This window comes from Asterias rubens, chromosome 2, assembly GCF_902459465.1.
Source record: "Asterias rubens chromosome 2, eAstRub1.3, whole genome shotgun sequence".
NCBI lineage: Eukaryota > Metazoa > Echinodermata > Asteroidea > Forcipulatida > Asteriidae > Asterias > Asterias rubens.
The window spans coordinates 21,376,796-21,392,525 of record NC_047063.1 but is presented as its reverse complement, the minus strand read 5'-3'; the positions used below and the strand labels follow the sequence as shown (position 1 = coordinate 21,392,525).

General features: G+C 40.7%; 1 protein-coding gene across 2 annotated transcripts; it reads right to left on the bottom strand.

Moving 5' to 3' along the window:
- Nucleotides 1–838: 838 nt before the first annotated feature.
- Nucleotides 839–14,657, bottom strand: LOC117306865 (NLR family CARD domain-containing protein 3-like). Of its 2 annotated transcripts, none has more exons than XM_033791422.1 (8): nucleotides 14,473–14,657; nucleotides 10,398–10,636; nucleotides 9,450–9,618; nucleotides 7,485–7,596; nucleotides 6,222–7,106; nucleotides 5,571–5,759; nucleotides 5,020–5,103; nucleotides 839–4,710 (listed from the first exon to the last, which is right to left on the bottom strand). In XM_033791422.1, exons 1-8 carry the CDS (start codon nucleotides 14,650–14,652, stop codon nucleotides 1,736–1,738), a joined length of 4,833 nt encoding a protein of 1,610 aa, XP_033647313.1. In that variant the 5' UTR covers nucleotides 14,653–14,657; the 3' UTR covers nucleotides 839–1,735. The 2 variants fall into 2 exon arrangements, with proteins under 2 accessions (XP_033647313.1, XP_033647314.1); XM_033791423.1 differs by having other exon boundaries at nucleotides 5,020–5,100.
- Nucleotides 14,658–15,730: the final 1,073 nt, after the last annotated feature.

Sequence of the window (15,730 nt, the reverse complement as noted above, 5' to 3'; positions counted from 1 at the left end):
TTTATACCATCAGCCTCTCCCCATTACTCGTCACCAAGAAAGGTTTTATGCCAATATTTATTTTGAGTAATTACCAATAGTGTCCACTGCCTTTAATGGTCTGTAAATGTAACCACCATTTTGTGCCGACGATATTCCATCAAAACAGAGTTGAGTTTGACTATATCACAGATGTGAAATTCCTCTCTAATCATCCACTGCTCAAACCAGTGTAATCGATTGTCATTGTCTCTGTGTGCTACCCCTTTGAACCATCTAATATTATTCCCTTTATAAGTGAACCACCACTTATCATATGGTCCTCCGAGCCGTAATCGCACACAGCAACCCATGGAACAACTTGAGAAGGGAAGTGTTGGAGATGACCAATCACAACCCCCGGCCAGCTCCAATTTCCAAAGTAAAGAGCACCCCCATCTTTGCACCTCCCCTCAATAACATTGACTAATGACATTGAGTAATGTCAGCAAGAAGTAAATCTTCTCCAACAAAGAAAGAAGGCACAGCTTAAAGGCAGTGGACACTATTGGTAGTTACTCAAAATATTTATTAGCATAAAACCTTACTTGGTAACGAGTAATAAGGAGAGGTTGATGGTATAAAACATTGTGAGAAACGGCTCCTTCTGTAGTGCCATAGTTTTCGAGAAAGAAGTAATTTTCCACGAATTTGATTTTGAGACCTCAGGTTTAGAACTTGAGGTCTCGAAATCAACCATCTAAACGCACACAACTTTGTGTGACAAGGGTGGTTTTTTCTTTCATTATAATCTCGCAACTTCGATGACCGATTGAGCTCAAATTTTCACAGGTTTGTTATTCTATGCTTATGTTGAGATACACCAAGTGAGAAGACTGGTCTTTGTCAATTACCAATAGTGTCCAGAGTTACAATTACAACTGGAAGACAGGCATGAAGTACGTCATCTTGATGATGTGGCGTATGCAGCAAACAAAAAAATCCCTTTGAACCAGAATGTCTAGAATGTCATGAAGCAGAATTGATCGCTTCCATGACTAACAAATCCAGCTAACTAAAAACTGTTGTGGGCATTATGTGGACACTGCTAACAATCCAGCAAAGAAATTACCTGCGGCAAGTACCAGAAGGGAGGTCTGCCAAGAGCCAAGATGGAAGAGTGGTCCCACATTCCTTTCTCAGCCACCTTATGACAGTAAGTCCATTCACCAATCAACCATTTACCAAGGGACCATGCCGAACTGAAGAAATCCACTTTCTGTTGAGCAGTGATACCCCAAGTCCCACTGATACCTGACTGTATACTGTCGTGAATGGCATGCCAAACCAGAAATACCAAAGATGTCTGACCTACCACCATGCATGGAGACTTGGACTCATCATTTTATTCAACAGGAGTAGACTGTTTCAGGAGTAGAGTGTCTCAGCCTGATGACAGTGTAGATCAAACTGAGAAGCGATGGGTAATGTTTTCATATGTATGACTATAATTTCCACTAGTGAACCACCACTCTGTCACAGTTGGCATGTCACTCAAAAACAGCAATAAATGGGGGCCATATCTTTCTCCGTAAAAGTTGGCATAATGTCAATGTCAGCTTCTTGAGGTGTCTCTTCAAATGAGTAGCCCACAATGATGCAGATCCACATCAATTAGAGTTGGCAAGTTACTCAATGACTCAGCAAAACGTGCCATGTCATTCCATATCAGTCTGCAGTCCTGTCAATGTCAGTGTCTTCAATTTGTTTCACTCTTTTAAAATGAGGACCCCACAATGATGCGCAACCCCCCCAGGGTTTTATTCCCAGACATCTCCAGATCAAGAGTTGGCATGTCACTCACTGACTTAGCAATAGGTACAATGTCATTCAATACCAGTCTGCAACTTTCCAAACTCAGCTTCTTGAGGTGTTTCATTCTCTTCAAATGAGTAGCCCACAATGACGCAGAACCACCCAAGGTTTCATTCCCAGACAAGTCCAGATCAGTTAGAGTTGGCATGTCACTCACCGACTCGGCAATAGGGGCCACGTCCTCCCCCATCACTTTGCAGTATGTCAATCTCAGCTTAGTGAGGTGTTTCATTCTCTTCAAATGAGTAGCCCACAATGATGCACAACCACCCAAGAATACATTCCAAGACAGATCCAGTTCAATCAGAGTTGGCATTTCACTCAGTGACTCGGCAATAGGTGCCATGTCATTCCATAACAGTCTGCAACCTTTCAATGTAAGCTTCTTGAGGCATTTCATTCTCTTCAAAGAAGTAGCCCGCAATGATGCACTACCCCCCAATTCATAGTAAGACAGATCCAGATCTATTAGATTTGGCATGTCACTCACTGACTCAGCGATAGTTGCCAAGTCTTTCCCCGCCAGTCTAAAACTTTCCAAACTGAGCTTCTCGAGGTGTTTCATGCTCTTCAAATGAGTAGCCCACAATGATGCACAACCACCCAAAGCTTCATTCCCACGCAAATTCAGATCACCTAGATTTGGCATGTCACTCATTGACTCAGCAATAGGGGCCACGTCTTCCCCTATCAGTTTGCAGTATGCCATTGTCAGCTTCTTGAGGTGTTTCATTCTCTTCAAATGAGTACCCCACAAGGATGCACAACCACCCAAGGTAACATTCCCCGCCAAATCCAGATCTATTAGATTTGGCATGTCACTCACTGACTCAGCAATAGGGGCCATGTCTGCCCCTTTAAGTTCGCAGTATGTCAATATCAGCTTATTGAGGTGCTTCATTCTCTTCAAATGAGTAGCCCACAATGATGCACAACCACACAAGGTTTCATTCCCAGACAGATCCAGTTCAATCAGAGTTGGCATGTCACTCATCGACTCAGCAATAGGTGCCATGTCTCCCCTTAACAGTTTGCAGTAAGCAATTCCCAGCTTCTTGAGGTGTTTCATTCCCTTCAATTGAGTAGCCCACAATGATGCAGAACCACCCAAGGTTTCATTCCCAGACAAGTCCAGATCAATTAGAGTTGGCATGTCACTAACTGATTCAGCAATATGGGCCATGTCTTCCCCTATCAGTTGGCAGTGTGCCAAGCTCAGGTTCTTGAGGTGGTTCATTTGCTTCAAAGGAGGAGCCCACAATGATGCACAACCACCCAAACACCAATTTGCTAACCCACTACCAAACCCTTGTAGGTCACAGTTTGTAATGGAAAGATGATTTACACTGGAAAGGTAGGCACTATCTTGGAAGTTTGTTTGATTAACAATTTGCTTCACTAATTGAAAGAAGGCGTTCAAACAATCACTATTCCACCCATCTATTCTAATTTCAGTCCTCACAACTGCATTGATGAAATCCTCTGATGGTAAGCACTTGGACTGACTCTCAAAGTAACAAATAAGACCCAACCTTGGGTCTTCATTCTTCTGCAGTTTTTGTAAGACTTTGTTTGTACATTCCTCATTGTCACCACAACAAAACCTTAACAGATACTCATATGGAGAAGGATATCCACTTGAGGCACTGCAAACCCGGACAAGGATGTCTTCAAATTCCTCTGTGTTGATTAAACTTTGCCAATACATTGCAGCACAGAATTCCAAGAAAGTTTTGTGTATAAAATACACATTGTTATGAACGTCTAGCCTCTTGAAGACCCTTTCGCTAGTGAGAACACCTGCACGTATTGCTGCATCGAATGCTTTCTTGTCAAAATCTTTTTCTTTAAAGGAAAGACACTGATCTGTAGAAATTAAACCATGTAGAGCAACCTTTCCAATTGAAATCAATATTTGTGATATTTCATCTTGTGAGTCTTCTGCTTTTCTCCTGAATATGTATTTCAATGCATCGTTGTATAGACGAGTCATTGTGTCTGGGAGTTTTCCCGACTCTCTCCAGAGCAAGCACATCAGAAGCAGCAACATTGGACTCTTTGCCAAATCAGACAAAACTTCAGAAGATTGTATCTTCTCTATCAGCTTCCTAACATTCTCAAGGTCATCAGGGAAGAATTTATTCACATATTCCTCAATATCCTCAGCTGAAAACCCCTCAACTTCCACATGAGTGAATGGCTTTTCAACCAATGATGAGCTGACTAGTTGGTCAAGGGGAGGACGAGATGCGATAACTACCCAGCATTCTTTGTACTGCTTTCGATTAAGAGCCTTGAGAAGTGAACCAAATGAGGACTTTTTTAGCTTAGTGGTTTGAAATTCGTCAAACCCATCCAAGAGGATCAACACTTTGTCTTGGTTCTTGTCAATGAACCCTTTTAATTCAGACCTTAATACAGCCTCTTTGTCCAAAAGCTGCTCAAAGACAGCATCAATAAGGTCTGAATTTGTTTTCAGTTCACGCATTTTCAAAACAAAAACAAGTTTGAATCTTTTGAGTATCTCACTCTTACCAACTGCCCAATCATAAGCGATTTTGTCACAAAGAGTCGTCTTTCCAAGACCTGCCGATCCACTAAAAACAACACGTTTGATGGGATTGCCCTCCCTTGTTTTGAAGTGGAAAATGTCTCCATATGATTCCATTCGTTTTTTCTGTTTCACAATCTTCCCTACCTTGTCAACATGTTCAACTAAAACAAGCTTAGTGTAGATGTCCATTATGTGCATCTGATCATCATCAACCCATGGGAGCATCTGTACAAAGCTACCTGTATTCATGTAAACTTGCTTCAATGCCTCTGGAAGTTCATCTGAAATAGCTTGACCTTGAGAATCGGGGTTTGATGGGGCTCCTGTTGAGAGGTAATAAACACATACAGGTTATTAAATTCTGACACAGGCTCTATCCTTGTGACTCCAAACTTGGACTTGAAGTCGGACTTGACCCTAAGTAGTCAGATTCAAAGATTAAGAACGACCACCAGGAGCTTTTTACTGACCTGCTGATAACGCCCTCTCTGGTCTTCAAGTTGAAAGTCTTCATATGATTCCAATCTAGTGTCAATTTCTTTAATGTAATCACTAACTTTTCAACATATTCATCTCATACAAGTTTATCATAGATGTTTCTTTTGTGTATCTTGAGAGTATCTACTAGCTACCTGTAGTCATGTCCACTAGCTTCAATACCTCTCTAGTCACATCTGCAATAGCTTGGGCTTGATGATTGGGATGTGGCATTACTGCTGAGAGATATAATGAACAAAAATCAATGCAATAAATATCTTCCATATGTTTATTGCTGAAGAGCTTACATAATGTTATCTAATTATTACAAACTCAAAGTGGCTTTGCTTTTCTGTAGAAAACTTGTTTCCATACACCAAAATGAGTTGCTTTAATTTGTCCTCAGTTTTCAGTATAATTGGGGTAACTTGAGCTTGAGGATTGTCGAGCTGCTCCTGTCGTGAGCCGCTCCTGGTGAGCAGTAATAAACAAAGTCCAGCCATCACATATTGTTTTATTTTATTCTTGGATTGTATTATGGAGTAATAATTTTGTTTGTTTTGTAAATTGTTTGTTCTGTGTTTGTTTCAAGGGGGATTTAATCTTGAAACTTAAATATTTTAAATGTTAAATGTAAGTATGTTTTGGTTGTTTTTAGCAAAAAAAGTAATTGTATCTATAGTAGAAAAGTAAAGCTGTATAATACCTGTTACAGATACATGTTGTATGAACTTTTTCTTGAAGGTTATTCCAGAAGCGGGGGCCATAAAGACGTTACTACCCTCTCCGATTGACATGTCGTTCACCATTGCCTGTGGTTGGTGATGATATAAGGTAAGCGCATCAGATGATTGTGATCTTGTTGCGAGGTCTTGGTGAATTGTAGGAACTATTTCTAGAAAAAGAGAGATAAAAAAAAATATTTGAACAAGATACATGATTCCAATTGATGAATACAACAAAGTCATCTTCTGATTTACAGTACCGTGTCCACACTGGAGGAGGTTGTAGCACAGTATAGGAAGATGATGATAAAGGACCATGAAGGATCAAGCTGAAAGGTGAGTTTCTTTCGCAGACAAAACCCTAGCTGCAAGGTTTTTAACAGCCATTTAAGATCGAGACGGAGTTGTATTCCAAGAATAGATTGTCTAAAGTGACTTTGAGTATTAGAACATGAGCAATCAAGTATAAGCAAACCAAGTGGTTAGAGTTGCAATAATTATGTAACAGTTAACTTTATAACATGTAGTAAAATGTGACAATTACATGAATTATGAGGGAGTAAGTTGGTTTTCATTTTACTTCAATAAGTTTGTAATGATTCAAAAGCATAAAGGTTCTTGTTGATCTGTACCTTTACAGTCACAGTTTGAAGCTATCTCATTGATGATTCCTGCTGTAGACGACACACTCTGATGCAGTATGGGTTCCTCTGGCAAATGAACCAAGGCATTCTGATGAGGTTTAAGTTCCTCCAGCATATGGACTGAGGTACGCTGATGAGGTTTACATGTAGGTTTGTCCTGCAAATGGACCGAGGCACTCTGATGCGGTTTAGGTTCCTCCGGCAACTGGACCAAGGAACTCTGATGAGGTTTAGGTTCCTCAGGTAACTGGACCGAGGCACTCTGATGAGGTTTAGGTTCCTCAGGCAAATGGACTGAGGCACTCTGATGAGGTTTAGGTTCCTCAGGTAACTGGACCGAGGCACTCTGATGAGGTTTTGCTGTTGTTTGAGATTGAGGCTTCATTTGTTCTTTCCTTCCTCTTGTGTTCTTAGGAATGGCCCCTGTTCTAGGAGAAGTTCTCCGGGACTGGACTAAGCAATCTTGTTTCTCAGTAGAGACACTCTGTGGAGTTTCAAGTCGTTCTCGAGATTGAAGATTCATTTGTTCTTTCCTTTCTCTTGCGTTCTTAGAAATGGCCCCTGTTCTAGGAGAAGTTCTCTGGGACTGGACTAAGCAATCTTGTTTCTCAGTAGAGGCTCTCTGTTGAGTTGCTAGTCCTTCTCGAGATTGATGCTTCATCATTTGTTCTTTCCTTCCCCTTGTGTTCTTAGGAATAGCCCCTGTTCTAGGAGAAGTTTTCTGAGACTGGACTGCACAAGTAGAAGAACCAGTCATGCCAGCAATAGTCTCAATAGACTCAGGGACATCTTCTTGTTTTGATTCTGAGCTAGTCTTTGTTTCCTGCTCATCTTGAAGTCGTATTGTGGCTATTTTTACAGTTTTTCCCTGCCCTGTAAACCAAAAAAGACAATTTGTCTGTTGTGTTGGTATTGAAGGTGGGATTCCCTCAGAGGAATTTTTTATTTATTTTTTAATTTTAAATTGTCTCGAGCAAACCAAACTACTTTTAAAATACTGATGCTTTATAAAAAAAGAGAAGCAGTAGATTAAACTTTGACGAATTCTGCTTCCTTTTACCACACATCCAAACAGTGAATGTCTAGCTTTCTGTCTCTTTCGTACTTTAGTAACCTTCATTAGCAATCCGATTTACCCTAGTTTTGGTTTCATGAACCACCTATCAATCGAATGACTTTTAATAATCAGAAAGGCTGAATGCCAAGAACCTTAAGGGGCAGAATACAGTGTTTAGATTGGCTCACACTTACCACTTCCCGATTTCCGCTTTCTTGTACCGCCCATCAACCCAGCAACTTGACGTAACTCTAGGTTGGTATCTTGCTGAATGCCAAGCACAATCAGAGACTGTGTGTCACAAAGCTGTATGTTCAACAAAAAAAGGATAACCAATTCACCTTAAGAACTACTTGCCGGACAGTAAAATTCCTTTATAATTCTTCGGAAGTTTCGAAAAGCATCTCTAAAGGTGCACACAAAATGTGGGAATAGGTAAAAGATGTGGATATTTTTAATATAGAAATTTTGTGTGGGCGTTAACAATTGAGGGATTTGTTAAAAACTGCTACTGCATCGTATCTCAAAATTTATGTGGGTAAAAGTGTTCAAGATTTTGGTCATTACTACTTGACGTTTTAGTAAAATCTTCTCAGAGTACAACCACAAGAGTCGTCATGGACTTATTTCTTCATGGCAAGTTCGATGACTCAGTCACTTTGACTTGACGTTTCAATAGATGGCTTATAGACAACCTCAACGCCATCGGCCTACAACACGATCAAGCTGTTCAAGCTGCCCAGGATTGGCCTGGATGGCAGAGACGAATTTCTGACATTGGACAAACCCGTGGTCACAACGTCTCGAGCCGATTTCGGCCCGAGTAGCGTCAACTATATATATTAGATGTTGCATCTTTACAAACTGAATAAACAACCTGGACTTTTGAAAATTGCAGCAAAGAATTTCAACAAAGTTTAACTAGACAGTGAAGCTGCCATGGCGAGCTGCCGATCGCCAGATAGAACCAATGACTGACAGAAAAACCAATCATTTGATCAACTGATGGTCACAGGGGTGGAGACATTGACAAGTATGAAGTTAAGACCATTTAAGGTTTTCATCTTTTCATATTATCTACATGTAAGCAGCAATATTTGATTGAAGTTTTAAATCTGTACATCATTGCAATAAAGAACTGGAACCATTGATGCACTCTTTGAATTTTATCTTTTCATATGTATCTATACGACAGAAGCAATGTATTAAGTTTCAAGTCAGTACATCATTGCATAAAAAAAGTTATGACCATTTAAGGTTTTCATTGTTTCAGCTCATTCAATTGGAACCATTGATGCACTCTTTGAACTTTATCTTTTCATATGTATCTATACGACAGAAGCAATGTTTGACTTAAGTTTCAAGTCAGTACATCGTTGCAATCAGGAGTTATGATCATTTTATGTTTTTCATTGTTTCAGCTCATTCAACTGGAACCAGTGACAGAGAGATTGATTTTTGTTTAAACAAATTATTTCAAAACTTTAAGATTTAAGTTTGAGTTTGTTTCTTTAAAATCCAGATGCCAATGTTTGACTTTGAGCCTGAAAAAAAATTTTTAAAATTTTTTGTATTCCAAAAACTTAAAAAAAAAATTTATTCCAAAAACTTCAACATTATTGGAAAACATAGCTAAAAACTACAAACAATGACTGACAAGTATATTATAACAATCTCACTTGGGCTTGTACATACCAAAAACAACTCAACTCAAAGACTGAAACTTAAACCAAAAACTTTAACATTTCTACTGAGTGCGGACGGCCGAACGGACGGACGGACGGACAGACGGACGGACAAAATCGGTATTACATAGGCTCGCATACTGCTAAAGCAGCTCGCCAAAAATACAAAAAAGGACATATCTTAAACTTTGTTCAGCTGTAAATATTTTGTAGAATGTGTGCTAACAACACAACAATACAAAAAGTAAACTGTCATATCTTCACCAGGTCAATATGACAATTTACTTTTTGTACCGGTGTAGTTTCTTGCCTGCCAGGAAATGCCAAAGAATGCATACCCACAGTCACACTTTTAGACGGACAGGGTTTTCTAACAGACTAAAACTCTCTGATGTAACCTCTGGAAAATACTTCTCAAAAATAAATTCCATTAAATTCACAAAGAAAAACTTTTAGATGTTACAAGTCTCATACCTCAATGCCCCTCTTAGTGACAAGATGCTGATTCTTTGCTTGGATGTTTAGTCTTTCCTGGATTATTTCTTTCAAGTCAGAGATGGTGGTGGATGGATGAAGTTGCAGACAGAGACTCTCCTTTACTGGATTAGAAACAAATATCTGGATATGACGTTCTTCACTCTCTCTGAAATCAAAAGAAAAACCAAACACATTTGTTTCAACAGATTATTCCCTCATTAAAGGGTTTGGGTACTTTTCGTAGGACACAAAACCCAATGTCACAGTCTCCAGATATTGATGGTAGAAAGCTTCCCTTAAACTATTACTTGCTCTGAGGTGCGGTAGTTTTAGAGGAATGAGTAACATTCCCTGAGGCCAAAAGGAGGCGGATTGTTCGAAGATAGTTTCTACAGAAGATCAGAGCATACTGGTCGAGTTGAAACCAACGGTTTTCATTCAGGACCACCACAACTCATTAGAGATAGTCATTAAATCGAATTTCCAGCATGCAAAGTTTCAAATCCTACTTATCGAAGACAGTTGTTTTTGCATGAAAAAAACTGCATGTCACCTTAGCGCACCGTTTTGCGTCATGTAAGGGATCTATTGTCTTTTGTAGACCCGTTGCACTTCCGAACGTACTTCCGAAAGATGTGCATCCATCATTTCCATGAAACAAAGTGAGGTTGTTTCGGGCATGCTCCGTTTGTCAGGAGAGTCATTCTGGTCATACGGGTGTATTGGCACAAAATACACACTAAGTCCTGCATGTGACATCACTAATAATCACATTACAGTAGTGGCAGAACAAAAACATTAAACAAAAAAAAGGTACCATGTGTAATTATAGCTTAAAAGCAGAATTAATGCTCACTAATCAGACCACAACTTTTTTACCCTAGTCCCATGGCCCACAATCCCCCATTGTGTTGCTGTTCATTATTGCATTGCACTGCTCTTTACCTGTCATTCGATGCTGCCACAGCTTGGTCAACTTCCAATTGCTTCTTGGTGTCCACTGGTTCAGATCTTTCTGTATGATTTGACTTTGCTACAAATGACGACTTGAACGCCATTTTCTTTGAATTTCTGATGTGTTTCTTGTTGGTCACTACCTTGGCTGATGAGTGGTTGTAGTCTGTTCTTGCTGCACTCAATGCATCCTGCAAGTCAGCCAGGGTTTGCAAAGGCCTCAAAGATTCCTAATCATGGGGGAAAAGTCAAACATTTGTCACATGCTCTGTTAGTTTTGTGGAGAAAATTTCTCATTCACTGATTCTGATGATAAAAGCTGTTGTTAGCTTAAAGGCAGTGGACACTATTGGTAACTACTCAAAATAATTATTCAAGCATAAAACATTACTTGGTAATGAGTAATGAGGAGAGGTTGATAGTATAAAACATTGTGAGAAACGGCTCCCTCTGAAGTGACGTAGTAGTTTACGAGAAAGAAGTAATTTTCCACAATTTTGATTTCGAGACCTCAAGTTTAGAATTTGAAGTCTCGAAATCAAGCATCTAAAAGCACACTTCGCGTGACAAGAGTGTTTTTTCTTTCATTATTATCTCACAACTTCAATGACCAATTGAGCTCAAATTTTCACAGGTTTATTATTTTATGCATATGTTGAGATACACCAAGAGAGTAGACTGGTCTTTGACAAATTTTACCAATAGTGTCCAGTGTCTTAATTGTTTCTGTGAGATTTCGCATGGGTTTATTGATATCCAAATAATAAAGGCTCATCACAGGCCCTGTTAACTCGCCATAATCATTATTATTGGAAGATCAGTGATTACCTGTATCGACCCTTGAGGGCACTATTTATACAATAAAAGTGGTTATAACTAGCATGGTAAAAGGGGGCACATCTTACAGTTTAAGTGCCATTGCCCATAATAATCTGCTTTTTTTGCCTTCGTTAAATTGACTCAACTATTGCTAACAAAATACCTACTGTAAATAGTAAAAATACACAGCTTTTGATACACTTCTGATCTTGGGCTGCTCTTGCATGCTTGTTTTCAAGTCATTTGCAATTCAGCAAATAAACCTTCAAAGGATGCCATAGGCCTGGATCTCAATTGTATATTTTCTTGAACTACTTTCATGTATCTGTGCCTTTAAAGGCAAACTATAGTCCTACCGAACCAATTATCGCATTTTCATCATTTGGACATTATCCGGCTTATGTAGGGGATGAGTGAGTGCAATGCAATCCATTCAAAAATCGGATAAGATTTGAACCCAAAATTTCTCTTTGTTTGTGTAACAGGCTCAAAAGTCAAGACTGAAAACAGCATCATGATATAGTAAATGTGTTTTATTCCATTTTTCCAACTGTCTAAACTTATCCGACGCAATCGTACCAGTGCGTTATTAACATATGTAGTAGGTCTGGAGACCAGTCTCGGTCTCCCCACCAGTCTCCCCCTCCCCACTGGTCTGGAGACCAGTCTCGGTCCCCCCACCAGTCTCCCCCTCCCCACCGGTCTGGAGACCAGTCATGGTCTCCCCACCAGTCTCCCCCTCCCCACCGGTCTGGAGACCAGTCTCGGTCTCCCCACCAGTCTCCCCCTCCCCACCGGTCTGGAGACCAGTCTTGGTCTCCCCACCAGTCTCCCCATCCCCACCGGTCAGGAGACCAGTCTCGGTCTCCCCACCCGTCTCCCCCTCCCCACCGGTCTGGAGACCAGTGTCGGTCTCCCCACCAGTCTCCCCCTCCCCATGGTCTGGAGATCAGTCTCGGTCTCCCCACCAGTCTCCCCCTCCCCACCGGTCTGGAGACCAGTCATGGTCTCCCCACCAGTCTCCCCCTCCCCACCAGTCTGGAGACCAGTCTCGGTCTCCCCACCAGTCTCACCCTCCCCACCGGTCTGGAGACCAGTCTCGGTCTCCCCACCAGTCTCGGTCCCCCACCAGTCTCCCCCTCCCCACCAGTCTGGAGACCAGTCTCGGTCTCCCCACCAGTCTCACCCTCCCCACTGTTCTGGAGACCAGTCTCGGTCCCCCCACCAGTCTCCCCCTCCCCACCGGTCTGGAGACCAGTCTCGGTCTCCCCACCAGTCTCCCCCTCCCAACCGGCCTGGAGACCAGTCTCCCCCTCCCCACCGGTCTGGAGACCAGTCTCAGTCTCTCCCTCCCAACCGGTTTGGAGACCAGTCTCGGTCTCCCAACCAGTCTCCCCCTCCCCACCGGTCTGGAGACCAGTCTCGGGGCGAAGTGAACTGGACAGGGGATATGTAACGTTGGGAATTGGTGGCCCAAGAAATTTTGCTGTGATTGTAGGTCATCCAGTCACTTGGACTTTGCACACTTGTAGACCCAGTTAATGGGGCCTTGTACTTTTTTTTGGTCATTATCGGCGCTATACTCTTTCTTTCTTTTTTTTTTCATTATTGAACCTCCTTTGTTCGAAATTTGTCATTATCGGCACTATACTTTTTTTTCTTTTCGAAATTTGTCATTATCAACCGATAATGAAAAAAGAAAAGAAAAAAGGAGTACAGCGCTCAGTAACTTGGTCATCAATCCATACTTATTCAACTCGTGTAGTTTCAAAAGGTGATTTGTATACAAAATTCAACCGGACAGCATTTTCCAAAAACAACATTGTATCTCGTGGCACCCTATTCTGGATCAACCTTAACTCTGATATTACAAAGTCTCGTTCACTTAATTCATTCTCAAAGAAATTGAAACAGCACCTCTTGAATATGTATTTGTAACTGTAGTATATACACTTTTTTTGTACAAAGACTGTGGTGTCGATAATTATTTTTATTGATTAGTCTGGTCTGTGTTATTGTTTGTTTTATGTTTCTTTGCTCTGTTTTTGGTTGCTTTTGGTTTTTTTTGTCCTTGTCGTCCAAGTCCTTGTCTGTCTCAGGGAAATATACAAAAGGATTTTGCTTAAACTTTTTCCCTGCATGTTGACTATTATGTTAATTTTTGTAGTTATTATCTTCAAATTCTATGCATTGCATCTGTCCTTCATTATTATATTCATCGATAATTGTTTCCAAGTATATGCTTAAATTGTTATTGTCGACATGAAAATAAATGTTCATTGAATTGAATTATCTAGCACACTTGGTAGTGTTGCTGCGATAATTATAAAACCCTACATCCTCCCAACGGTTGTAGGGAGAATAGAGGGTTCCAATTATCAAAACAACTATTGGTGGTAGAGAAAGCGCTATGATCACTTTAAACATACGCGCGACTCCAATCATAGGCTATTGACAAAATATTTTGAGGCTGGACTCCTCTGATGTAGTCAACAGAAACTGACGTCCTTAGGTCCTTCCCCAGGGCTAACCATCGACTATGTCCAAACTGTCATCGGTTACATAGGCATGGAATGGATTGGCACAGCCCAAGCAGAATTAATAAATGGGCTGCACGAGCGCCCGAACGTCCATTGAGTCTGGAGTAGCCCCCCCAAATTGGTCCAATCCACTCCCCGTATCCTTGGCCCCAGCACCTTTGATCAATTTATTTCGCTTTTTTGTCGGCAACCAGCAGCATCATGAAACTTAGGCCTACCGATCTAATGGCGTTTATATCCTGACTGAAGGACTATGCCAAGTATCGAAGTAGAAGTAGAAGTAATGCTACTGAAGTAGACAGCCCTAAGCCTGGATTTGTTTAAAAAAAGATCACACGTTTTTGATAACGATCTTGACTACTTGCTCATTTTCAAAGCGCGCACACTATGTGGTCGTTCTCATAATTAGTCAGGTTCCATCAATCGAAAAATCAGGCAAGTTGTCAAGATCGTTGAGATTTTTTGTAGAGTTCACACTCAAAATTCATTCGTTTTTTACCCCAAACAAAAGTGTGATTTTTGTTAACAAATACTGGCAAAGGCGGGCTACAAGTGGAATGACTGTGGAATCCTTAACTGTCTTGGTCGAGCCACGTCAATCCGAGTACGAGTAAGGTCAAAGTACACACTCACTTTAAACATGCTAAAAATGCCACATTCGATTTCTTTGTTTAGCAAATAGCAGTATTTTTGTATAGCAAACTTACCATCTCTCTAGCCCTGAATAGGACGCCTGCATGCATGCTTACTAATACTACATTTAATTGTTTGTATTCTTTTTCGTCTGCTTCTTTGAACTGAGGAGACAAATGCAGGATCTCTCTCTGAGATACTAGAGTAGTGACAAAGAGTGGCAAAAAGAGACAGTATTTCGTAATCTTGAGCATGGAAATCAGGGTATTCCCCCTTTTGAGACAATGAACACCACGCGTTGCACAGACCTTATCGCAAATACCAATGCGCAAGCGCAAACTGTTGAATGAGGTGCATTGTGGGATAGATATGAATCAAATTTGGATACCAGCTAGACCACAATGCACCTAATTCCAAGCTTTACGCGCGCGCCCCGGTATTTGCGAAAAAGACCTTTTCGCAAATACCGGGGCGCGCGCGTAAAGCTTGGAATTAGGTGCATTGTGGTCCAGCTGGTATCCACATTTTGATCCATATCTATCCCACAATGCACCTCATTCAACAGTCTGCGCTTGCGCATTGGTATTTGCGATAAGGTCTAAGGTCGCGTAAGTGTGGGGGCGTAGGGCGCCCTCATGATTATCAGCAGACCGTTATTAGTTCAGCATTGAGCAAGGATTCCCATTATTTGGCTTGTGCTGAAACTTGTAAAAAGAGATAATATTATCAATCACATTATTTTAGTCTAACGTTCGTTGATGAATACTTTCTGCGTTTTTAATCCATTTTACTATAATATTGATCTGAGATTTGAGTGTTCGTCCACTGTTTGATATAACTTTTGATTTGTGTTATGGTGTTACATTGTATTTTAAAAGGTGATATCACAGGCCGGAAAAAGGGTGTTCATCAACTTTTAACAAAATAATTAGCCTATATAGGCTAACTTTTCTTAGCTAATTGGAGCACGCATGTGGTGAAGTTTCTTCAAGAAGGACGTTATCCTGATGAGTGGTACCAACAGCGAAGCGTTCGAAGATTTGCAAGCAGCTTCACTGAGAGTAGAAAGTATATCTAAATTTGCCATTGTTAATCGTACTTTTAATATTTTTTTTCTTAAGAATTCCATGTTTTATTGATACACTTCAGCATACAGTGTATAGCATGCGTGGTAAAATAATCGTTCAGGTAAAACGAAAACATTTAGGTAAAAAAACTTATCTCTCAAAGATAATTTGAAAGCTTTGCCCTCGCCAAGCTGCCCTGTGCATGAGTTGAGACTAGGAAAGTGTTAAACTTGAAGAGACAAATTTTGATACACCTGTTAACCTT

Coding starts and splice junctions, on each gene's coding strand:
- LOC117306865 (XM_033791422.1), bottom strand. CDS start 14,652: ATGCTCAAGATTACGAAATACTGTCTCTTTTTGCCACTCTTTGTCACT. Junction 7,107..7,484: donor AAAGCGGAAATCGGGAAGTG/GTAAGTGTGAGC, acceptor TTTGGTTTACAG/GGCAGGGAAAAACTGTAAAA. Junction 4,711..5,019: donor GCTAGTGGACATGACTACAG/GTAGCTAGTAGA, acceptor ACCTCTCAACAG/GAGCCCCATCAAACCCCGAT.